Below are 27,175 nucleotides of genomic sequence, written 5' to 3' on the forward strand. Positions count from 1 at the left end.
CTGTCCGCAGTGTTGGATGTTATTGTGCCTCTAGCTTCAAATGTAAGACCAACTGTATAGATGTTAACGTAAATTTTTCTTTGTAGTATGGAATTGTGGGTTTGTAGGAGTTGCATTTCTCTTTAAAAACAACCACTGGTTGAGTTTGAGGTCTTGGTTCTAACTGTAGGGTCAGTTACATACCCATGGCTCAAGCCACCTGGATTGGCTATTATATCCATTCGCTTGCAGTATCCATCAAGTGCAAGTCCATGTATTTCCTTGTACTTTGTATTGACTATCCCTTTCAAGGTCCCAATATGGCGATGGCAGGCATTAATAAGGATTTCACCATGTTTGCAGGCACCCAAGACGTGTGCTAGAGTTTCTATCTCACTGTGGCAATGGCGACAGTGGGTCCCATCTTGGGATCTGCCTGGTTATACCCAGACTGGATAAACATTAGCTATGATTTTGAATGAACTTCTCCATTCACTGCTTGAGAATCTCTCAGGATTTGTCACCCATCTGTCGGTTGCCATATATTCCTCGAACAGAATAACTCCTTTGACGTTATGAGGACGGGCACATACGAGTTTTGAATTGGACCGTTTGCTACATATGTCTAGTTCCTTCAAACATTCATCTATTTTAACAATGATGCTGTGAACATGGACTGCATGAATGTAATCAGAGCTGATAATGTCATGGCATACATTAATGTGTTGGAGGTATGCTTCCCTTTATATGCACTTCAGTTGTTTTTATTTAGCGCTTGACCACCAGGGGCAGGAAGAAGAGTTTAAATACCGTTCATCGGCAGGATGATGGGAAGCAGTAATGCCTTAAAGTAAGTATTTATTGATTGCATTCATATTAATTGAGAAGCTTTACTGAATATCAGAATGTAATCAATGATGTGTGTAAATTGTTTAGCCAACGTACGTACGTAATACCATGAGGTTTTGAATGTTGATATACACAATTGTGCGGGCTAGGTTTCCCTACAAGCAATGCATGTGGGACTGCTGGGTGCTGCCACCAAAAGGACTGAAAGCCGAACTCGTACTCTATGTGAGAAATGTAATGTATAAGATTTTAATTGTTTTAAATGGTTCTATACTGTAAAATAGAACATTTGATCATGTACATGTGTATATTCACGTGTATAGGTCCCGCAAGAAGAGCTTGCCAAAGAAAGCTGCGCAAAGCATCGGCAGTGTTCGGGTGGGCTCGGTAGTAGCACTGCACGCACCCCTCACTGCGCTAAATCGCCTTACTGCCAGCAGTTGTTAATGAACCATCTGCGCTGGCGGTCTGGCTAGCTGAACTGGGACCAGCGTTCGAGTGAAATCTCTGCGCGTGTATGTAATGCCTTATTGGAGCTATAACCAGAGCCAGGACACATTACCCTATAGCAGAGTTGGCGAACCTATGACACGCGAACACGACTTCTGTGACACGTGTTTTTAACATGTAATAAATAGGTCGAAAATCTAGCAACGTAGCACATTTTAACATTACGCTTTAATAAATTATATCCAGTTAATTCTATGGTCATATTTAAACAAAAAGCAAAAATATACCTTACTTTTAAAATTTACCTGTTTTTAAAATGCAATTTTTAATACAAAATAAAGTAATAAAACATTCAGTCTAATGGATTTACAAGTTATGCAATCTAATACCTAATTGAAGTCAGATGAGGGGTTTCATGATGAGTTTAAAGGAAAATAACATGTGGCACACTAGACAGTAAAAAGTAATACACAAGACCTTAAATAACACGCTAGTTGGTAAAGGCTTGCCATCGCTGCCCTATAGCATAATGATATTGTTGGACATGCAGAATCAGAAACATTGAATGAAATAACAATAATAACAATAACAAACAAAGAGATAAAGAATTATGTGATCGTAAAATAGCGGTTAACTTACCCAATGGCTTGTTCTAGTCCGCATCTTCTGAAAGAGGTTGAAAGCTGCTCATATCGCCTTCACTGTCATCCCTGCTATCACTAACGCTCTCTCCGTCACTGTCACTAGCGTCCTCCAATTTAATGATTATGCTGTCTGATACTTCATCCATTATGTGATCGCTCGCAATGTACTTATTCTCAGTGTCGATTACGTGCCTACATCGACTCGACCATTCTTCTGCCCCAATTGACGCAATTCCTTCCATCAGCAATATTCTTGCATTATCGAGTCTGAAAGTAACATTCCTTTGTGCTACATAATCTTTAACTTGAGCCCAAATCATTTCGATTGGGTTCAAGTCTGGATGGTATGGCGGTAGACGCAAAATCGTATGCCGATATGTAGCAAGTAGTCTGTCGATTTGATATGACTTATAGCGTGATTTATGGAATTTAATCAAAGCGTACAGTTAGATTTTTATCATCTCTGTAGAAAACGGAATACCCTTATCAGTCAACCAATCCTGCATAACTCTTTTTCTGGTTGATGATGTGGGTGCATGCTCACATTGGACATTATAGTACGAGGCATTATCAATCACGACTACAGAGTTGGGTGGCAAATTAGGAATTAATTTCTCTGTCAAATATTTCTCGTAGTTTCTATAGTTCATCTCATCGTGATAATCCCCTGTTGTTTGGCTGGATTTGAAAACCAACAAAGCATTTGGAACGAAACCTGCATCTGAACCGGCTTGTACCGCTATTAATCGTTGCCCTTTCGAGATAGGTGACTTCAGTCCATGAAGAGTACTGTCACTCCAAGCACTTGACTTGTGTGCGAACTATGCAAATATGTCTCATCAGTGTAAACAATGGGCCTACCCTCTTGTCGGTACCGCTTTATGCTTTGTATGTACTGCACACGTAAGAGCCTTATGTCAGGCTTCTCCATAAGTATTCCAGGCATGTCTTCTGTCTTCCTCCATCGAAAACCTAGGCCTCGAACTATCTTGCTTAGTGTTCTTACGCAACCTTTAAACTGTATATCCTCAACCAGTTTCTTACAGATCTTTTCAAGCGTTGGTCTCTCGCCTTCAGTATTGTGAAAATTGTGAATCGTGCGCCTGACCGCGCATTTCTCAAAATCTTCTAATTCACACTTCATGACAGACTTCGTTCTTCTCTTTCCACGCGTTGAAAATGAATCCACTTCACCCCTTTCGATCTTCTTTGCGTCTCGTATTACATTCCGCACGGACCTTTCCGACACACCCGTTGCTTCGGTCACTTTCTTTTGAATAGCACATAAGTTTCCAGTGGGGTGGGTTTCGTTTTTCATGAATTTATACACATTATAAATAACTTCTCTAGTTTGACTGTGTAAAGTTTTAGCACTCCCTAATTTAGAACGAAACGGGGGCATCGCTACGTACACTGAATATTATACTACAGCAAATTCACTTTCAGCTACGAAATATAAATAAAATAATAATACAAGCACACGCTTCTTGCTTCTTTTCAATACACGCTTGATAGAGAGCTGTACACTGTGCCTCTCAGTGAGCGGTTGAGTAACAATGAGCCCGGTAATCAGCATTCGAGCGACACACAGGAGCCCCGCAACGAGCTTAAACTTCGCCAACAGATATTGGTCTCTGCGCACGTTTGAGTTTCGGCAAGCTCTTGTTGCGGGACCTATACTGAGCTGAATTTTTTCAAGTAGTCAATGAAATCCTGACACGCATAATTGTGTGGGTGCTGTTTTTCAGATGATAGTTCTTATTTTGTAAAATAAACTAAAAATATATGTATTTAAGAGCATTTTAGTCAGTTTTGACGTACAAACAAAACTTCACACTTCCAGTTGTCTTTCAGATCTGAAAGGGTCCTGAAGAGCTTCGGTACATTTTTGAACTTCGACAATTTCCAGGAGGGCCCAGACTTCAGTATTATTGACTTCTCGTTTGATTCATCATGTTCTCATGTTATTGAAGGTACACCCCAGGAAAAATTAATAGGATGCCACACAAGGAAGGTGCAGGTAGTTCTTTTCTAAATCCTTCAGAGAGTGAACCAGGTACTGAGAGAGAAATCGGTGACATTGCATTAATTGAAAAATTCCACATTGTTAAAGTGTCGGTGCATGAACCTTCCCATGATTATGAAAAAACTGGATCTGTCTGTAACACTAGTGGAAAAGTGTCAGTGGGCAAAACAAAAACAGTTACGTCTCAGCGATTCTGAAACGCAGCAGACCATCGATAAATTCCTAGTCTCTGGCCATACTCATATGGAATGTGATTGTCATATTATGATAGAAAAGCAAGGAAGAGGTTCAATGGAAACACTGATCACCCTCACGATTGGGCCCAACTGATTAGGCAGTACACCAAGAATAAGCCTTTTATCATAAAGGAAATTGACCCGAAAGAACTTTTGGATTTCTCAGCGTTTTTTAGGTCCTCTGCAACACAGGAAAGTAAACAGAAATGGAGGTCATCTGAACTGGAGGGAAGTGAAATGGTTGCATTTTGACAAAAGTAACATGGGCACCACTCATAATAAAACAAAACTTGATACCAGTGAATTTGTACAGGTCTTGTCTTGGAGGTGGGGTAAGCGTGCCACCGTAAACCCACCTGCAGCTAACGATGGCCCAGGTTCCATCTCTGAGAAAAAGAAGAAAGATTTAATGGATCTCCCCCAATTTATCTCGCCAGTAGTCCACAACTTCTATAAGGCGATTACCTCGGCAAGTACAGCAAGAGACTTGCACTCCGGCACCCTCAGTGGCGATAATGAGCAGAGTGGGATGTGTCAGACCCTACCCCACTCTGAAGAGTCTAGTGTCAGACCTAAGACGAAACGCTGGTTAATAGAGCAAACGCTTGAAAAATCTTGCATCTGATATGTTTTTGACATGCTCTATTGGTGAAAAATATCTAATTCCCTCCATGGGAATTTAGAATTTTCCATTCAGCACTAGGGAGCCGAAGTGTCACTGAAAGTTTTGCGAATTGTGTGTATGTGCTCTACTACTGTGCACTGTGAGGAAGTTAAAAGCAAGAAAATATTTGTGTTAGTACTGATAAGCTAGTGTATATAAGTGTGAGAGTAGTGTCATTATTGTATCTAGTACTGCATAAAATCATATAAATCTACTGCTGGATTATCTAATGGAGGTATAAACTTTTGATTTTATTTTATTTTTTAACCACCTTTATGAATTGGAATCCTACATACAACAGAAGAAATTTCCTGTCACTTGGGTTTCCACTGAAGACGGGGTTTAGTGTATAATATCCTCTGTTTTTGTAGTACTTATACCCAACGGACAAAGTTTTAGTAAAATTTAAAGAAAGGTTGGAAAATATATAGAATTCTGCTGGCTTGCTGAGATAGAATAACTGTGTAACAATTGTGTATTGTCCTTAAAAATGAAAATTATTGTGGGAAAGCATGTGTTACCAGTTTATTGACTTGTACTTAGAAATGTAAAAAAAGATTGCCTGGATTTTCAAATCTGTTTATTTTCAGGATCATCAGAACACGCTGAAAGTAGTCTACACTACGTCAAAGACACCTGCCTCGGTTAAGAGCACTAATCGATACATTCCACAGACCCCTGATCGTATACTTGATGCTCCAGATATTATAGATGATTACTGTAAGTTATCATAGTTGGAATTCATTTTTTATGCTTTTTGAGAGTTTGAGCCATTATACAGTGAAATATAATTTTCTTTCCAATTCTTGGTGATCTTTTAGTAGTCTTTTGCATGTTCACGTTGATGAACAAGACCTAAGAACAGGTCAAATTCATGAAGAATGGGAGCCGATAGGAAAGGGAAAGGCAAATATATAGGTCGTATTTCAATGGAGAAAGGGAATCAAGGGAATCAAGAATAGGGTAGAATAAAGTAATTGTACATGATAGCCGTTGTGCTAGTGATTTGATTGGGGAAAGTAAAGAGTTCTCATTTTGGAAATCTTGAAGTAGATATGTAATCATATTAGAAGCTGTCAATGCCCTTGTAGAAAGAGATGTTGAGGCACAATATATGTATATATTGTATGATTGTACAAGTACACAAAAGTTTATAAATAATCAAATGGAAATATCCAAATTTGACAACCATTCCAGAGCACATGATGTCGCTTGGTGTACAGTTTTCAGACCACCGTCAAATGCACGAAATGGGCACTCTTGAACAATGTGTTGTATGGTTTGGTCCTCCACTCCAGTCACAGGCAGCAGATGTACGGAAACCCCATTTCTATTTCTTTAAGGTATGACCACACCTTCCTTGACCCGTTCTAATGCGGTTCAGCGTCGACCAGGTTTGGCGTGGTAGTTGGAATCCCTCTACCTTCTTTGTAGGATCTTCAACCAGGTGAGCATTGTTGGGTGGATGTTCGTTCCAACGTTGTTGCTACTTGTAGGTCATGTTGAAAGAATTGATACCTTCTAAATCAACCCAGGGTGGCTTGCGTGATTTCAAACGTGTTGTTGGTGGATCTTGCAGGGCATCATACAAAGAGTTCTTATGAGAGGTGATGATCTTCCTGAGCAAGCTTACCTTAGCTGCTTTCCTCCTTAGATCTTGCGGAGCGATATTAGCTAGGACTGGTAGCCACTGTGTGGGAGTAGATCTAACAGTACCAGTGATAACCCTCATGGTCTCATTGAGTTGCACATCAATCTTAGAGGTATGAGCGCTGTTTTCCCATACAGGGGCACAATATTCAGCAGCAGTATACACAAGAGCGAGTGCAGCAGAGCATAGAGTATTAGCGTCTGCACCCCAGCTGCTTCTGGCAATCTTGCGGAGTAGATTCACTCTTGAGCCAAGTTTCCTCGATAACTTGATGCACTGTTGTTTGAATGCCAAGGACCGATCCAGAGTGATTTCAAGATATATTGGATTGTAGTTATGGGGTACTTCGATTCCGTCAAGTCACATGTAGCTTCCTTTGGGCTTCTTTATTATTTAGATGAAATGCAGTAACCTGTCTTGTTTGGGTTCGGTTGAAGTCTCCATTTGTGGAAGTAATCACTCATTTTTGCCAGATCACTAGTTAGAACATTCTCACAGTTCATGAAATTTTTACTCTGGGTAATTAATGTTAGATCGTCTGCATACTGGATTTTCATGGAATCTGTAAGGCATGTCATGGATATACAGGTTAAACAAAATGGGGGCCAGAACTGATCCCTGAGGTAGGCTATTGTTTAGAATCCTCCACCTGCTACCTTGCCCATTCAGGAACACCTTGAAGCGCCTGTCAGAAAGCATGTTGTTCATTAAAAGTGCCATCCCAGGCTTATAGCAGTGTCTGCTCTGCCAATCCGTGCCTGGCTGGAGAACGAGAAGATTTTCACCGCTCCGTTACATTACATAAGTGTGGTTACCATTTTTCCATATAATGGTATTTCAGCATTAGGTTTCAAATTTATCATTCAGATAGGGTTTTCTTCTTATTGTAGGATAAGAACAATGTCTACCAGGCACTAATTTCAAGTGTATGGCTAGATTGTTTGATCCACTGTGTTTGCATTTGGACAAGCACCATCATAAGAAGGGTGTTCAACAAAGCAACAGTTAAAGGGGTAACTTATTCTAAATAGGTCTTGTGAGGTACTAAGCCATAACTTAGTGGTTTCAACAGCAAGTAAGACAAGATGTTAATTGTTTTATTTTGGGTTAATCCAAGACATAGACTAACACGAATGAATATTTCCAGGTTAACAATGCTAGGCAATGACATTAAGCAATGCAGTCTAAATATATATATATAAAATAACTTGTCCTGACTGACTGACTGATTCATCATCGCCGAGCCAAAACTACTGGACATAAAGAAATGAAATTTTGGGGATATATTCATATTAAGATGTAGGTGCTCGCTAAGAGAGGATTTTAGGATATACCGTCGCTAAGGGGGTGAAAAGGGGGGTGAAATTTTAAAAAGAGTGTATCTATATCTCATAACTTTAAAAGTTTACAGATGTAAAAATTGGTATTTAGAATCTTCTTTTAAAATAAGGATACACGTATTTCTTTGTTTTCTGAAAACCCCAATAGGAGGGGTGAAAAAGGGTGAAAATGGGGAAAAATGGGTTGAAAGCCTTCAATCAGGATACCGGTACTTATATCTCAGAAACTGAAGATATTACAGACCTGAAAATTGGTACATTTGATCTCTTTTAAAAATAAATAAATACGTATTTTTTTTTGTTTTTGGAAAACTCAATTAATGGGAGGGTGAAAAGGGGGTGAATTTTTAAAATGAGTGAATCTATATCTACAAACTTTTAAAGTTTGCAGATGTAAAAACTGGTATTTAGAATCTTCATTAAAAATAAAGAAACACGTATTTTTTTGTTTTCGGAAAATCGCAATAGAGGAGTGAAAAGGGGCGGAAAAAGTGTTGAATGCCTTTAATGAGGCTACTTATATCTCAGAAACTGAAGATATTACAGACCTGAAAATCGGTGTTTGGGATCTCCTTTAAAAATAAAGAAACACACGTCTCTTTTTGTATCTGGAAGATCCAATTAAGGGAGGGGGTGAAAAGGGGGTAATATTTTAAAATGAGTGTATCTATATCTCAAAACTTTTAAAGGTTATAGATGTGAAAATTGGTATTTAGAATCTCCTTTAAAAATAAAGAAACACGTATATTTTGTTTTCGGAAAATCCTAATAGGAATGGTGGAAAAGGTTGAAGGAGGGGTCGAATGCCTTTCATGAGTCTACTTATATTTCAGAACCTGAAGATATTACAGACCTGAAAATTGGTGTTTGGGATCTCCTTTAAAAAAGAAACACGTACTTTTTGTTTTGGAAAATCCAATTAATGGGGGGGAGGTGAAAAGGGGGTGATTTTTTAAAATGAGTGTATCTATATCTCAAAACTTTTAAAGTTTATAGATGTAAAAATTGGTATTTAGAATCTCCTTTAAAAATAAAGAAACACGTATTCTTTTGTTTTCGGAAAATCCCAACAGGAAGGGTGTAAAAGGGTGAATAATGGGTTGAATGCCTTTAACGAGGCTACTTATATTTCAGAACCTGAAGATATTACAGACCTGAAAATTGGTATTTGGGATCTACTTTAAAAGTAAAGAAACACGATTTTTTTGTTTTTGGAAAATCCAAATATTGGGGGGTGAAAAGTGGGGTGAATTTTTTAAAATGAGTATGTCTACATCTTAAAACTTTAAAATTTACAGATGTAAAAATTGGTAGTTAGAATCTCCTCTAAAAATAAAGGAACACGTATTTTTGTTTCCTGTAAATCCCAAGGGTGAAAGGGTGAAAAATGGGTTGAATGCCTTTAATGAGGATACATATATCTCAGAAACGAAAAATATTACAGAACTGAAAATTTGTATATGGGATCTCCTTTAAAAATAAAGAAAAACGTATTTTTTAGTTTTTGGAAAATCCAATTAATGGCGGTTAAACAGGAGTGACAAATTGGGGTGAATTTTTTGAAAGACTATATCTACAGAATATCTTGGAAACGTAAAATGTTACAGACGTAAAAAGTGGGTGTTTGGAATCTCCTGTAAATGTAAAGAAACATAGGTGATCTGTTTTTGGAAACTCCACTTAAGGGGAACTCCAAAGGGGTGAAATTTTAAAATGAGAATTTTTACAGTATATCTAAAAAACTTAACATGTTACAGAAGTGAAAAATGGTATTTTTTATCTCTATTAAACATAAAGAAACGTGTATTTTTAGTATTCGGAAATATCACTTGGGTGGAGGGGGGGGCGTAAAAGTGACTGAAAATGGTGTTGAATTCTTTTAATTAGGCTACTGATATCTCAAAAATGAAGATGTTACAGACGTGAAATTTGATATTTTCAATCTGCTTTAAAAGTAAAGAAACACGTATTCTCTTAAAATCCAATGAAGCGGGGGGTGGGGGTGAAAGAATTGAAAAATTAATTGGCTTAATTGTATGAAAATACATACATCTAATAAAAACTAAGGTTGTTACAGACGTGAAAATTCGTATCTGGATCTCCTTTAAAAACAAAGAAAAACGCGTTTTGGGCGGGAAACCATCTTGGAGGGCGGGAGTGTAAAGGAGTTGAATTCCTTTCATGAGGACACATAAATCAAAAACTGAAGAAGTTAGAGTCGTGATAATTGGTATTTAAGAAGATCCTTTACTATTAAAGAAACAAGTATTTTTTGCGGGAAAGTTCACTTAGTGGGGGGGGGGGGGGGAGTAGTGTGAAATGAAGTGAAAAAAGTAAATTACTTTTATGGGGATACTTATATCTCAAAAGTGAAGGTAATAGACGTGAACATTGGTGTTTGGAATCTCCCTTAAACATGAAGAAACAAGCCTTCTTTTAATTTTTTTTTTGGGGGGGGGGGGGGCGGTAAATAAACTTAACGGCGGTGGGGTGTAGAAGGAGGTGAGACCAATTGATTTTACTGTTATTAATGTACTTATAAGGATCCTCCGTTGCTCAGGCGGCAGCGCGCCGGCCTTTCACAGCTGGGTTCCGTGGTTCAAATCCCGGTCATTCCATGTGACATTCGTGCTGGACAAAACGGAGGCGGGACAGGCTTTTCTCCGGTTACTCCGGTTTTCCCTGTCATCAGCCATTCCAGCAACACATAATAATAATAATAATAATAATAATAATAATAATAATATTCCGGTCCGTCGTCAAATGTGCGGACCGCGCTGGTAACGGCTCCTGGACGGGTAATGACTAAGAATGCAGTCCGGCCGCGGGTTCAGTGCCGCCAAGGCACCCAATATGACACCACGCCGGATCTCCTGAAGGATTTTATCCATATTAAGAAATATTATAGGAAAAGATGGCAGAGATTTACGGGCCCAACTGACCGGGAGGAATACCTGAGCCTAACCCGGGAAGTACGAAAACGATTGCTGGAAAGGAAGATTTAAAAATGGGAGGAAACGTGCGTAAAATAATAGAAAACCAGTTAGATCGGGAATTTTGGTGGATTCTCGCAGAAAACGAGTCAGATCGCGAATTTCGGCGGATTATATATCTAAAACAATAAGCATTCAATTATAAATTTCAGTATAATACCGTAGCGAAGCACGGGTATCTTGCTAGTTATGAATATATCTATTATCATAGAGAGTACAGAAAAAACTGTGTAAGACATAATCGGAAATGTTATTTTCTATAACTTTTGTTATGTGGTAACGCAGATCTTTGAGAATTAAATTTTAGGCCGTTGCCTAAACTATCATTTTACCCCAAGGTCGGTGGAGTATATTAGTTAGGCTATTCCCGCTCACAGCGCTCTCATTAGTCGACCGTGTGTGAAGTTGACTGGAGGGCTAGGAATGTGCGCCTGCATTGACCTGCATGCAGAATAAACGTCGATGATTAAGAAAAAATAAGTTGAATTTTTAATAAATAATTAAAAGGTTGGCCTTATTTAAAAAAAAAAAAATGGTACTTTACATACCTCCTGCAATCAATCATATGCTACAGTAGATAAATAATAGGAGAAACTCTGAGTAATTACATCTTACATACATGCATAGAAACACTGGAATGGTTGTTGGTTTAATTGTATTTAGAACTCGCATTTTGATGTGGTGTGTGAGTTGCAGGGATGTTGGGGATAGCACAAACACCCAGGCCCCAACCCGACCGGGAATCGAACCCAGGACCCGCTGAACCGAAGGCTAGTATGCTGACCATTCAGCCAACGAGTCGGACAGGAAGTTACTGAAGAAGCTGGAGCTGCCCACAGTCGACTCTTCTTCATTGAATACTTCTTCATAGCATCTATTTGATGTTTTTTTGTGGGGGTGACTTATTCTAATGGAAGTCCTAGTTCTGACGTAGAAAAAGATAATATTCACGTAAAGTTCGGGAAATTTTTATTGAAGTATAGAAGTTAAAATCTGCATCACTCTTTCACACATAAATATAAAGCCTTTGGAAACTGCCAAACAGTATCTCAAACTGCATAAATTTTTTACACAATTCTTCGGTTGGACGAGTAAGACCTCCCTTTGAAACGATTGATAACCAGTCATGAGGCACTTCCTGTAGCAACACAAACATTTCACCTTTATCACCCAAGCTGTGTCCGGCTCGATGGCTAAATGGTCAAAGAAGTCTTGGGTTTGATTCCCGGCTGGGTTGGCGATTTTAACTTTCATAAGTTAATTCCTATGGTTCAGGGGCTGGGTGTATGTGTTGTCTTCAACATTAGAATTCATCTTAGGGTATGGCCCCATCCTCACAGACGCGCAGGTCGCCTATGAAACTAGTAAATCAAGACATGAGGCATTAACTTGAAAGACCTGGACCAGGCCTCTCCGGAGACTCCAAGCAGTCATCTACAGAACGACATTTGAATGCCAGGTAGCCTGCAAGATATTTAATTGCATCCTGGTTTATGTCTTCAGTTTTGAAGTCCTGGTTCAAGTCTTCCTTCTTTAACAACTCCGACGTTTCTTCCGGTTCATCTATAGGTCAAGTTGTTAAGGACTCCTCAACAACACCTATGCCCGTATCACTCGGCGATATATTATTTTCAGCTTCCACTGCACACTACTGGAGAAAGGGATTTTATTGCTGCCTGTAAGTAACAGAAGTTGAATTCTGTTGCAAACTTCAAAAGGGGACGGATTGCTATAAAAAGCTCCTAGGCCACGGACACACGAAAAAATATTCTCCAAGCATACTTGGTTTAATCTGGCAGTTATAATGTAAGACATAGGCCTACTTGCATTGTTCATATCTTCAAAAAGTCCCAAGAGAGAGTTTATAGCAATTACGAACCCCTTCTGAACCAAAGTAAAGTTTTCCGTTTACCAACTCTCACTTGTGTAATCACCTCCAGAAAGCACTTCACCGTATTTTCCTGGCTCCTTAAGTTAAAGCCATACCCACTTCTAATGGGAATCTTTTCATATATAGGCGCCCTGGAGTTAAACACGTCGGTGTCATTGGCTAGCTCGATGAAGTTGCTTTCAACTTCCTTGTATGCCGCACTGCTAGAGCTGTGCGCCTGGAAAATAACTGCGCAGCCATTCTCACTATTCATATTTAGAATCCTTATTTGTGTTTAACACAACAATTAACAAAATAAGGAAAATGTTGCCATTGATGCTTTCACAGCCCGTACTTATAGACATGATATAGGCTTTTGGGCTTATGCCGTGTCAAGAAAATAAGTTGAAATTCTTTGCATTTCGCAGAGAACTATGCTTATTTTCTTGACACGGCATAAGCCCAAAAGCCTACATGAGGTCTATAAGGAAAATGTTATAAGACTGCGTATCGCAGTGTAGACCTGTACTGAAAGAGTTCCTTACCGTTCACCGCAACAGCTGCTGAGAGGAGCCCTCCATGTGATGTCAGCATGAGACGATGTTACGCGGGAAGAAAAGTGCGGGAGTCGGAAATGAGGCGCCCCGATTTTAACCATCGTGAATAAAATATTTTTCAAAGCCTAAATTGTAGTGCCTTTCTTCCACGACTTTATATATCTGTTTCTATTCAGTTCTGTTTCACCATTTTCTTGTAGCTCGATGTTGATACGGACTAAGCAACAGAAGTCTAAATTCGTAATTACATCTGTTATCGTAGCTGGTACGGTAGTGCTGTAATAGACATGCAATAAATGATCAATAATGGTTATGAATTTCATGTTTTTGGTCCGTATTGAACTGAGAATAATATATAAGTAATAATAATAACAACGTAAACGTTTCCACCTTTTCAATACTAAAATATATTCACAAAATTATAAATTACACGGTACTAGTTTCGACCCATCTAGGGGTCATCATCAGCCGTATTGGATTTCGCCAAAAGTGATCTTTGCTCCAACATAGTATTTTCTGTAACTGTTCTTATGTAGTGTTTATCGATAGGACCACTAATAACATAGATATGTGAGTATTAAATTTTAAGCCTCCACATAAACTACCATTTCAACCAGCGTAAATAAAATTATTTATAGCCTATATCTTATTGCCTTGTTCCCTGACTTTATATACTGGTCATCATTACATTCTGTTCAGCCAGTCGCTCCTATGGGTGGGGGGAGTAAATAACACCGGTAGTATCTCCTGCCTGTTGTAAGAGGCAACTAAAAGGGGTTTTAGGGGCTCTGAACTTTGGAGCGTAGGTTGGCGACCACGGGGCCCTTAGCTGCGTTCTGGCATTGTTTCCACTTGTACCATTCTGCTCAATTTCATCTATCCTCTCCAACCTCCTTTGGTCTACTCTTGTTCTTCTCCAACCTCGATAGTATTAGGTTTGCGAGGCCTAGGGAGTCTTTCATTTTCACACCCTTCATGGCCCTCATCTTTCTTTGACCGATATCTTCATTTTTTGACGTGTCGGATCCCTTCCATTTTCCCCCCCTCTGATTAGTGTTGTATAGAGGATGGTTGCCTAGTTGTACTTCCTCCTAAAATAATAATCACCACCGCCTGTTCAGCCGTTTTCATGCGATACATGTACATACAGACAGACAGAGATGATGGAAAATGAAACATTGCATTTCCTCCTTACTGTGGACATGACTGATGCAGAAATACAACTTTTTAATTGTGAGCAATTTACAGGCAAAACTCTTTGTATACCAACAACTGTGTATGAAACTAAGCCTGAACATATGTGATGGCAAAAAACTTGTGGGGCCTTCTGGCATTACTTTTTGGAACTTTTTCCTATTGCTTCAATAAAGGAGTCTTATACTTTACTGGCCATGTTAATGATACTGATTCTAAGTTAAGATGCAGTTTTTGAACCAAGAAAAAAGTTTAAAAAATGGTCAGCTTGCAATAAGGGTAAATGTGGGAAGTCCATGAAGACACTTTCCCATATGCGGTACAAAGTCTGTAGTTGCACTGAACATTTTTACATGCAACATCATATAATTTTTAGAGTCCAGACTAGCACTTGTACTATTTGTTGCAGTGGCTGGTTCAAGAAAATGATTACCCCCAACGAAGATATTGGAACTGTAAAGGGCTAAGGATCACAAAGATGCATGTTCCCATTTTGTCAGTAGGTTTGTTGGAAAATAAAGTTGCCTTCTTCCACTTCCTCCAATCTTACAGCTGCCAGTTTGGTGACATACTTCTTGCAGAGCATTCTGGGATGTGGTAAATGGCCAGTCCCTGGAAAAGAAAAAAATACATCTAGTTTGACATCCTACAGCTCTGTATTATATACTGTTAAAAAAAACAGGATGTGTAAGGATTGTGTGCAAATTGTGTAATACTACTACTAGTTACTACGACTACAAGACAGAAATAAACCATTGTTTTGAGTAGGATGTTTTGGTTTCATGAATGCTTCAGTATTATCCCTAGCAAACTCACAGGTGGCATACTTATTTTTCTTGCACGTGTTGATTAGTGTGGCTAGGGATGCTTGGTATACATTTCCTCCTGTACTTGAAGCTGACAATAAGTGTTCATGTGTTTCAGAAATAAGTTTCACGCAGGAGTCTTGTCGTTGCCACAGTACAGTTACATTAACGTTATGCATATGATTTACGTATCACTGCCATATAGAATGCATTTAACAAACTCCATCTCACGATCTTATGTTCGTACAGACGACTTTGGTATTTATAATTGGTTAATCCCTAATCTACGAAACTGTTTTTCTGTCAGCTTGTACCGTAAAGTCACAAAACAATGCTTGAGCCTCTTCTTTCTAACCTGTATCACTCGCAGAATAACAAACCAGGAGCTAAGCATGGCATCTGACAGAACTGGGAGGAGTAAACTGGTTCGTCGCCTGTGATAGGAAAATGTTTTGCCAACTTTGTGTAGAGGAAGTTTATTCATGGTCACAGAATTTTTTCAACTCCAAAGAGTATAAAGTGCTCTCTCTCTGTCCTGATCTTTCTCTAACCTACGGTTATCAGTTGATAAACATGAAACTGTTGGGTGTGTAGGTCACTTCATATTGTATTTTGTATGGTATTATGGAACTAATATGATCATGTATGTATGTTTAGTATTCAGCCCGAAGGCTGGTTGTATCTTCAACAGGTCCACCATTAGCTGCCATAGATGGCCTAGGTGTCACTGAAGAGGCGTAGTAGGGAAATGAGTGAGGTTGTTTCCTGTTGCTTTCCTCATTTACATATGCTATTGCATATGTCTGCCAAGCCCATTGAAATGCGTGTACCAACTGACCTTATGAGCGGCATTTTCACACCATTTAAAGTTAAAAACTTAATAATTGTTACGTATTGAACTGAGAATCACAATACAAAAAAGAAAGTATAGAGATTCTACCTTTTCAATACCAATATTAAGTTACAACATGTTAACTTTGGGACCGGTTTCGATTCATTTAAAGTGTCATCAGCCGATTAAGAGAATAGGGTAAAAGGACTAAGCCATAAACAATTATAAACACACATAACAAATATAAGACGTTATTCACAGTCAAAAGGAAGTACGTAAAAATATCAACACTTTTTATGGAGTAAATTCAGTTAAGTTCAGTTGTAACGTGACAGTCGTGTATATTCCTGCTGTGCTGTAATCACGCAAAAAGACATTGAATTGATGGTAAATAATGAGTTAAAAAGAGTGATCCAACATAAAATCTTGAGGGTTGACTCGTTAAAAGATTGATCTTGAGATGCAGCTTGTGTACGTACAACTTAATAAGTGTATTGAAAAGGTGGAACCTCTATACTTTCTTTTTAGTATTGTGATTTTCACACCATTCATAGCAGGGACTGGCTGCATAAGGAATGCCATTACTAGCATCTCATACCTCAGCTGCTTTCATATTCCCAAAGCCAAGGATCTTTCTCTAACCCACAGTTATCAGCTGATAAACATGAAACTGTTGGGTGTATAGATCACTTCCTATATTTTGTATGGTATTATGGAACTAATATGATCATGTATGTATGTTGGGTATTCAGCCCAAAGGCTGGTTGGATCCTCAACAGGTCCACCATTAGCTGTCATAGATGGCCTAGGTGTCACTGATGTGACGTACTAGGGAACTGAGGAGTGAGGTAGTTTACCGTTGCTTTCCTCACTGGGCCAGAAGTTTCTGTTGCATATCAGGCTGCCAAGCCCACTGAAATGCGTGCACCAACCGACTGAATGACATTTTCACACCATTCATAGCAGGGACTGGCTGCATAAGGAATGGCATTACTAGCATCACTTTCATATTGTCAAAGCCAAGGATAAGACTGAGACAGGTCAGTGAAAGTAACAAATTTATTCTAGCCCATACCAGAAGACATAGTGCACTGTAAACACTACATCTTGCCAGAAAAAGCACAATATGATCAAAAGAACTAAAAATATTTGTCATGTTGTAGTCTTAAAAATGGAATTTATTATTATTTTGTAAAATATGATAAAAATAGTAATTTTCCTTAAATTTATATTATTTGCAGGAATAGCATTTTTTCTTAAATTTACATTGTTTGCATATAAAGGCCAAAAATTTGTTTTGTCACAAATGTAAATTTTGCAGGTCATAGTTATTGCATTTACTGAGCGAGTTTACCGTGCAGTTAGGGGCGCGCAGCTAGGGGCTTGCCGTATGTTGTTTCTAATTTTCACTCCAAGCAAATGCTGGGGCTGTACCTTAATTAAGGCCACGGCCGCTTCCTTTCCACTCCTAGCCCTTTCCTGTCCTATCATTGTCATAAGGCAATTGTAAAACATAGTTATTGATTTAATACATGAAGTCCAGTGGTCCCTTAGTTTCCCCTTTTTTGAGGTGAAGTTGCTAAATGCCCTGTAAAGCTCTTCCTCCCTAAGCTGTTCTTAGACAACTCACCCTCTCTCATGTATCAGTATCAATCCCGGTTTTGGACGTTGATCTCATCTTTCAAGATGTCCCGCTCACTGTAAGGTCAGCTGAAGAAGACTGCATTGGATCCATGCCAGAAATCTGAAATTGTGGATGGTGATAAATGCCTGGAACACCCTCTCTACGATTACCTCGAGACATTTATAAAAATGTTTGGAACAATTGAATATTTTAGAAGACAACATACAAGAAAAATCTGTATCAGAGGTGCCTTGATCTTAAATATTAAGGCACATCTAGATTTTTTAGTAATGTAGACATGAATGTTATGGAATGACTCTGTCGTGATGCACATGAAGAAGGGAACGAGCTCTTAGGAGGCCATGATGTCATTGAACTTGCTCATAATTCTTTCTTCACTTGGGAAAATGCCGGAGAATCAGACATTTCTTTGCAGTTTCCACTTAATCACAGTTATAGAAGAATTGTTGGTTGACCCAGCAGCAGGGAGAATCTCACACAGTTGGTGTGTTGATAAACTTCCTTGAGCAGCAGTACTGCCACTACCATTGCCTGATAAATTTAAGAATCATCAAATCTCATGTAAGAAAAATTATATCAGACTTGAAGATACAAAAAAGGATTGCATCTTATTTTCATTCAAAATAACAGCTTGCTATACTATATTGTAGTGCCATGGTCTGGAAAGTGAGGGTTGGGGAGGGGGTGCCAGTTTGGGGGTGGGGGCAGGGAATAATGCAAGAGAGTGGCAGCTATGCTCAAAAGTTCATATAATACTGCAAATTTCTTATTTTTGTGAAAAATCATTACTATTCTCTGTACAATGAACGCAGGCAGGAAGCTTTTCTCAGCCTGTCGGTCATTGCAAAGGCAATGAACAAAACATAATATAGGTAGATTATAGTACATACTAAGTGAGAATAGTAGCTTACCCTTCTTGTAGAGTTACTGTATGTATCTTCATAATTGTGGATAAGTGGCTGATTCACTGAGTTGAGTGATCCCAAGAAAGTGATGTGTTGTCACTCTTGAAAATGCAGAATAAATAAGAACATTATGCAAATTTTGTCTTTCACATCTGCTACTGCTGTTGCCAGTAATGTTAAATATATAAACAGAAACTGAAGTGCTTAAATATTGATATATCTGAAACTCTGTTTTCATGTGGTGTATTTTAAAAAATGACTGGTTGAAGCCTGTGGAACTTACTGGTGTACATGTAACCATTAATGGCCAAATTATTATTTTCTATATTTTTTTCTAAAGAAATTTTTACTGAAATATGTTTAAAGGTGTTATGGTACATCATCTATTTGGAAACATTTAGGTAAGTGGCATAGATAAGCAGATAATACCAGTCATATGAGGATACAGGGCGTTAAATATATTAAGTCTCTGAGTTCTATTGTGTTACATAACAGCAGTCCATGTACATTGTCTCTAATTTCTTGTGGTACACATCAGAACATTGTATGCAGACAGTCACATTGCAATTTTGTGTACTACTACTACTACTACTACTACTACTACTACTTCATCTTCTATTCCTTACTCATTTTCAAAGGACAGTCACCTCTTCGATTCTCCCGTACATGATCTTTTGTTTCATATCCTAAAGGTCAGAGATCAGGAGATCTCTGCCAGTGAAAAAGTTGTCAAAGAACGCTATCATTCCTAGGATTGTTCACACTGTCTACCCTGTTCAGAACATGGGGTCCTAGTACAGTAACATATCCTGTCTTTCATCCTCTGTCTGATTCCTTCCATAATACAGATTGAAATTGAAACAGTAAATACTATACACACACATGGCCCATAACTTGTACCTGAATCTAATTGATGAACTTCCCATAGTATTACACTACCATTTCATCCACTAGACATTATTCAAACACTCTGAACAGTTGAAAATCTGGTTTCATCATCTCGACCTAAGGCTGTATTTTGAAGCCCTTGTCACTGTTGATTTTATTGACAAGATCATTACTGCAAAAATGAATTAGTCTTGTCATCTTCAGATATTTACTTCTTGGCATTGCTTCCTTGACAATTTCTATGCCAGTCTTCTTCTTTAGACCAATACACTCTTTCTGAATGTAATCTGTGGCATTCAGTAAAAATAAAAAACCCTACAGAACCCCTTAGTTCATGAGGGCTGAGAGTAAAATCTTCTTGTATGACAGTGAATTATATTTCAGTTTTATATTTTGCATTTTGCTTCTGCTACGGAAACATGGTGAAAGAGAAAGATATTCAACAGTTTCCCTTACAATGTGTGGAATAATCTCTTCAAAAAAAAAATTTCAAAGATTTTTTTCGGTGCTAGAGATTGGAGTTCCTACTTCATTCTCTCCAGTTTCACCTCGGTATTTTCTCTTCTGTGATTGTTTTGTATATTGGGTATTTTCTTTCTTCCAGTCTACTTTCTCCTGAGTAAAGAGGCACTATTTTCTTGATTTACCGAGGTAACTAGATAGAAGACTTAGAGCAATCTTTTCTCTTTCGCAATGTTTCTGTAGAAGGAGCAAAATTCAGAATATAAAACTGAAATATAATTTACTGTACTATAAGCCTAGACAGTCAGACGGACCTCGCATAATATACAGAGTGATAATCTAAGTGGTAACTAGTTCATAAATGCTGCATGAGCAAGAGGTCAACAGTGCTTTAATGTTGGAGCGCCCAGTGTCCTTATTTGAGGACAATCAGATTACAACAAAAATTACTCAACAACAATGCAGCAAATAAAAGCACACATATTTGCAGGCCATGAGAAAACTTCACTTATAATTTTAATTGAGATATCTCAATAGTTTACTTCATAATTGAAATCTTCCTATAACAATAGTCAATAAATATCGAATAGGTTTTTTTTTTAAACCAAAAAATGTTGGACTCCTCTCAAATGTGCAAAACTTACCATTTTAAATATTTAGTTTTATAATATAATCGGTTGCCTGTGGTGTTGTCAAGAGAACCGAGCAAGTTGGCCATGCAGTTGAGGTCGTGCAGCTGTAAGCTTGCATTAGGGAGATTGTGGGTTCAAATCACACACTGTCGGCAGCCCTTAAAAAAAGGGGTTTTCCATTTTCACACAAGGCAAATGCTAGGGTAATACCTTAAGGCCATGGTCGCTTCCTTTCCACTCCTAGCCCTTTCCTCTCCCATTGTCGGCATAAGACCTATCTGTGTCGGTGCGACAAAGCAAATTGTAAAAATTTAAAAAATGTCAAAAAATGTTTGGTTTTCTTGTGTATGCATGCAGGGCACACTCTTCAGTAATGTGTACTGTGAATGAAGAAATTCTTTCCACTTCTAGAGAAATTCCTGACAAACTCTGTGCTTTTTCTGTGTGGGGCCGATGACCTAAGATGTTTGGCCCCTTTAAACAACCACCATCATCATCATTTTTCTGTGTGTTGTAAAGAATTGACCACCTCACAGTATATCGAATCCGGGAATACATTCTGTGGTGCAAGGTGTAGCATGAGGTTCTAGAGATGAGAATATTACTTTCTCATGTAAGTGTTGTTTGCTTAATTCGAAATTGTCATTGGTAAGGTCTTTAGCCAGTTGAGGCAGGTTATGCCTTAAACGCAGCCTGCCGATGCATATGCGTGCAAGATCTTCATGAACGGTTAGTTGCTGGTTATTGTTTTATAATGTTGTGCTACTAGAAGGTACACCATGGATGTCCTAGTACGGCACTAGTCCCAAGTTCAGATAAAGTAGTGGGGGTAGGTGCCCAACTATGCTCCAAGTCTGCTGAGATTTTAATGTTGTATCAACATGCATCAGAACCTAAACATTGTCCAGGATTTTGTTACATGCAATAAGGATACTGTTAAAGCATTCCCTGTAAATGACAGTCTCTGATACCACCCGACAAGAGTGAGAAATTTGTGAGGGCTACCTGCCCATGGCCGGAGCTTGTAAAGAAGCGAGGTCAAGTTACACAGTTTGCAACGATCAACATTTTGACATTGACTGGCCGCAGTGGCAGTTGGCCGATTTATTCAAGGTACAACAAATAGACATCACCTGTATGTGGGATAAAGTGGAAAGCTGCAAAAGCCTATGACATTGGTGAAAGATACAAGATCTTGTACTATGGCACAACATGGTGTCGAAATGGCATAGCAATTGCCATCTTCGAGAGTTACAAGATAACATCACCTCCGTAGTGTATCCAGTGGCCTGGTTTGCATCCAAGTTGTTGCCAATTTATCATTGCTACTCATTGTCTCATGTTACGTATCACAAGTAGGATGCCCAGTAGAGGAGCGACCTCAGCAACCATGTTTTCTGTACAGAGGATGGTTTTGAAGGTCTGCGCTGTGGATTCAGGTTTGGTGTGCATAATGAAGCTGGCAGACATGTCTTGGATTGTGCCAAAGTATGCTACTTGGCGCTAGCAAATTCGTTCAAGAAACTTGTGTCTCACATTATTACATACAGCCATGGTGGTCACAACTTTCAAATAGATTACTTGATGTTACGGGGGGGGGTTTGAAGGATCTGCAGCTAATGAAAGACTGTAAAGTGATATCATCAGATAGTATCGCTCCTCAGCATAAACTCCTGATTCTTGACTCTCATCTTCATCTCTGCCTGCCTGCGTATTACCTTCATAGAACACATCAAGTTGTTGATGCTTCATCACTAAGCAGCGGAACTAATGGACGCCATCTGTCCCCTTCTGGTTACTGACCCCCATTGTGAAGGACTTGTGGGATGAATTTGATCGGCTGTGAAAGGAGTAGCAGGAGTGACGAAACTATGAAAGCGTTTCATGGACAAACAGGTTTGCTGGTAGAATGATCAGGTCCAGCATGCAGTGAAATCCAAAAAGACTGCCTACTGGGAATGTCTCCATTCAACAACAGGCACTGATCTGATCTGCTATAGGGAGCTCGAATCTGTCTCGAAATGAGTAGTAGCAACTGTCAAGGCCACTTCCTTTCCCAACCTATGAGCAATTAGATCAACCCAGAGGGGCCAATGCTTTGGCAGATCCAGTCATTGTGCCACTGAAGACATTAGTCATGTATTCTACATAAAGGATAAACGTGGGAAGCTCATTTGAAACCCAGCGGATGTACTTGGATGGTGGTGTGAACACTTCAGTGCCCTTTGTAATGTAGTCCCCACAGCCAGTCCAGTGAAGAGTTCAGTTCCACCCGTTACTGATTGCCGAGGTTACAGCTGCCATCCGCACAATGAAAAACAGTAAAGCGATTGGACATAATGACATCCCTATTGGAGATCGAAAGGAGGTGGGGCAATGCGAGTCGTAATTTCTAGCATAACTCTTCAGTAAGTGCATTGAAGACAATGAGGTGCCATCCACCTAGAAGTCCATTGTCACCGTGCCAGTGTGGAAAGGCAAGAATGTCACTATCAGCACCAATTACCACCAAATTTGTCTCCTCTACCACACCACGAAAATATTTGAGCATGTGATTGGATGCTCACCTACAGATCGTCATTTTTGTCTTTTCAATCTTCTGTCATGATCTGGATATCAGGACAGGTTAGGGACTCGGGAGCGTATAATCAGATTGGCAAAGATTAATTTCACTTATATTCTAAGCCCCTTGAATTTACACATATATACACAATTATATACATATTTCTGACACCATTTAACTTTTATATCTCTCTTCAACTTCTTAATCTTTCTTTAAGTCCATGAAGTTTCTATATTATACACACAAGAATGTATGCTTCAGTGGTTGAATACTTAAGTACTGGATGTAGCCGATCTCCATACAGTGGATCTTCACTCTTCTTTTCTCCCTTCTTCTGCGCTGGCTTCCCTGGAATCCTCTTCTACGGCAGTGAGACGAAACCTTCCCGAGTAATGAATAATTGCTGGTTTATGTACTGATTAAATTCCAACACCTAATTGACTGCTGGTGTGGAAACCCTGTGATTGTTCACCGACAAGTCACACTTAGTTCGAGAGCCTCTTATTTATAATACCAATTAAATGGTCCGTTATTGGACATTATAAATCCTCCAGGTAACCCATTCCTGGCTGCCAGCATTGACCCCAACCTAGCACACGGGGGCGAAACGCAGGCAACCAGGAATGGGTTAGCTGGAGGATTTATAATGTCCAATAACGGACCATTTAATTGATATTATAAATTTACTCATTCGGGACAAATGTTTCAGGTTGCCTATGGGAATCAACATCTATATCAGCCTCCTATTTTCCTGACTTGCTAATACTTTTTAGCTGACACACTTGTGGCTCTATTAAGCTCTACCAGCACCCGCAATAGGCCTCCCAGGCCATCTTGCTATCAGTTCGCGTACCGGCAAGACTTCCGGCTGACACACGGAAGATGATCAGAGCAAGGAGCCCTGTTTTTTACAAGACACTAGTTTATATACCTTCTTCTATTCTTTCTAGAACAATCCACTGAGCAACGCGTCTCCACTGTCAATCGTCATAAAAGGAAAGAAAAATTTCACCTAATCAATACATTTATTTTCTTGTAAAGTATTACAATCTAATAAATGTATTGATTAGGTGGAATTTTTCTTTCCTTTTATGACGATTGGTAAATGTCAATACGGAAAATGAAATTCATAAATCAAGATCTCCACTGTCACTCGTACGTGTCACAGTATCACTGTTCTCTGATCGGTTCATGCACATGAAATACTCCAGTCACGTTGAAATTACTCGTGATAATCTAGAACAATGTAGAAGTTCTCTCTGTGTCCCTTACACATGACATTGTACATTTCCACGAGAACTACGCACTCGCTTACCCAAGTGTATTTCGTAAGATTACTTCATAACTGAGCTTGCTTACAAGTTCTGGCTTATAGAATATTCTAGTCCTATCTTTACAATATTCTTTCTCACTTGATATTATTATTATTTATGAATTATACAAAGTGTCCTGTAATGTCCCTTTATATTTTCATGTGTTCACATACCTGCTACTCCTCATATCACAGGCTTTATACTCTGGAGGTCGCGGATTTGAATCCCGTTTGAGTCCATTCGCTCACTCCTTAATACACGAGAGGCGCGTCGTGAACCCCGTTCGCGACACTTCAAAGCAGTGTGGCTTCGTTAATGACTGTGAAAAAACAGGTGCTATCCACACTGTCCAGTTCCTGGCAGAGAGGCACAGGGAAAAGGGAAGGACAGTTCATATGGTCTTTGGAGATTTAGGAAAGGCATTTGACCGGATACCTGTAAACTCTTCTGGTATTCGCTCAGTATCCATGGTCTCCCAAAGAAATTTATCTGGGTTGGCTTCTCCACCACAAGTCTACAAGCTCTGTATGCTGTGTCACTGGCATCACAGCACCATTTGACATTTTGAGTGGGAGTTCAAGGATTTACCCTGTTACTGCTCTTATTCGCTCTGTGCGTGGACATAGTTGCCACAGACTTTGGACATAGTTACCACAGGTATGCAAACACCCCATCCATGTACCCTTCTCTATGCAGACGATGATATATTGGCTAGTGACTCATGAAACAGACTTCATGAATTGGTCAGCCAGTGCAAAACAAGGCTAGAAACATTTGGATCGTCACTAAGCCTTGCAAAAGAAAAGAAATACCTGGAGTGTAGTATCCAGACAGCTGGTACAATATTGGTAGACAACATTCCACTACCGAAGACATCTGCAATCCGTTACCTAGGCTCTTACGAGACAGGTGTTGTAACTCGCTTACAGATGCTCACGCCAGAGTTAACACTGCCTTGTTGAAGTGGCGCCAGTTCATTGGTAAGATCATGCTGCCTTAAATCGAAGAACTACCCATAGTTCTTTGCCCAATGTTGCTGCATGGGGTGGAATACTGGCCTGCAACAATGAGATGTGAGCAGATCCTGCACATAATGGTGATGCACATATTTAGATGGATACTAGAAATCATGCAACTAGAGCACATTAAGAATAAAGAGGTCGAAAACACTCTTGGAATTGTCCCGATTTCAGACAAAACGAGAGAAGCAAGACTGGGGAGGTATTGCCATGTGACCAGAGCTGATGTGGAATTTGTTGCGAAGCAGACTCTTACACTAAGCCCAAATGGATACTGCCCTGAGGCCGTCCTAAAATGCGGTGGATAGACTACCTGAGGCAGGACATGCAGGCCATAGGCGTTCCTTGCGGATGCTGAAGACCGGACAAAATGTAAGAAGGCACAGACCCCATATAAGATGGGGAAAATGACAGGAAGAAGAAAAATATGATTATTCTTGAACTACAGCATTGCATTTGGGAAGGTGTAGTGGCAGAATGTTATTTAGAATGGGAAGTCACTAAACTCGGGTGCTCTTGCTAGTTGATCAAACATATGGAATGAGTGGCAGTTGAGTATCGACCTTTTTCACATAAGGACTGTTTAACCATACTGATGCACAATATTCTGTGCAGAATTTTTAAGGCCAAGGCAGAGCTGCTGCATATAAACTATATGTTCCACATAGTTTTCAGACTAGGTTGTTCCTTGTCCTTAGCTTGGCAGCTGAGTTTTGAAGACTTTTTTTCCTTTTTCTTCTTCCAGGTGCTCTTACGTTGCATGGGTTTTGTTAGGTCTCTTGGCAACTGTGGGATAGGAATGGGAAGGAACCAGCTGTTGCCTTAATGTTCAGCCCTAGCATTTTGCCTTGTGTGAAGATAGGTAACCACAGAGAACAGTCATCAGGACTACTGCTGTTGATGTTGAAAAGACAGTATTGAACAGATTATTTTGCATAAAACTGTTGAATTTTGGTGTACTTTGAGGATATTAATTACTTTTGGTGAATGTTCCAAATTTGCTCTTTCTAGAGCATCTATTTGCTTTCTGAGCATGCATAAATATGTGTCCATTAAATTATTTTTTAAACATTGTTTTGGCTTCTTAGGACCATGGTAAACATTTGCCAGCCTTTCTGAATTTGCAGTACTTGATCTTGATCACTCTTCGAATCACTTCACGTCAGGTCATCTTCTCACTCTTTCCGGAAAATCCTTTATCCCATATACCTAGGTCCTGAACTTCTTTCTTGAACTAATCTCTCTGAAACACCTGCCTGTTTGTAAGGAGTAGCAATTGGCTCTTACTCATCCTCTCCACAAAAATTTCAATAAAGCAAAAATGATTTACTATGAATGACCACAGAAGCATATTTCTTTGTTTAGTTGCCTGTAAAATCCTGTCAAAAGCACTTCTGAATCTAATGTTGGTCCCCAGATTGATGAATACCCAGTTGGCTTCTATAAGACGCGCCTGCAGCAAACAGAGCTGCTCACTAAAGAGTATCATCAAAATCATATCTCTTCGTGGCATACCACTTGTACCGATATTAACTTTCATTTATTTCAAGAAGGCCTGTAACTGAATCGATCATTTTAATAGTCTTGATGTTCTTAATGAGATGGGTATGAACAGCAAGACACTCTCTATCATCAAACTAACTGTGAGCAACACCAT

General features: G+C 39.2%; 1 protein-coding gene across 2 annotated transcripts in view; it reads left to right on the plus strand.

The window, feature by feature from the left end:
- fzy (cell division cycle 20 protein fzy) overlaps positions 1-27,175 on the plus strand; it is a 237,824-nt gene that overhangs the window by 72,965 nt on the left and 137,684 nt on the right. For both annotated transcript variants that reach the window (XM_067144504.2, XM_067144506.2), the window contains exon 6: positions 5,439-5,568. In XM_067144504.2, coding sequence (XP_067000605.1) covers positions 5,439-5,568 — 130 coding nt within the window. The remainder of the gene's footprint in view (positions 1-5,438; positions 5,569-27,175) is intronic.

This window comes from Anabrus simplex, chromosome 3 (genome assembly GCF_040414725.1).
Source record: "Anabrus simplex isolate iqAnaSimp1 chromosome 3, ASM4041472v1, whole genome shotgun sequence".
In the NCBI taxonomy this organism is placed as follows: Eukaryota; Metazoa; Arthropoda; class Insecta; order Orthoptera; family Tettigoniidae; genus Anabrus; species Anabrus simplex.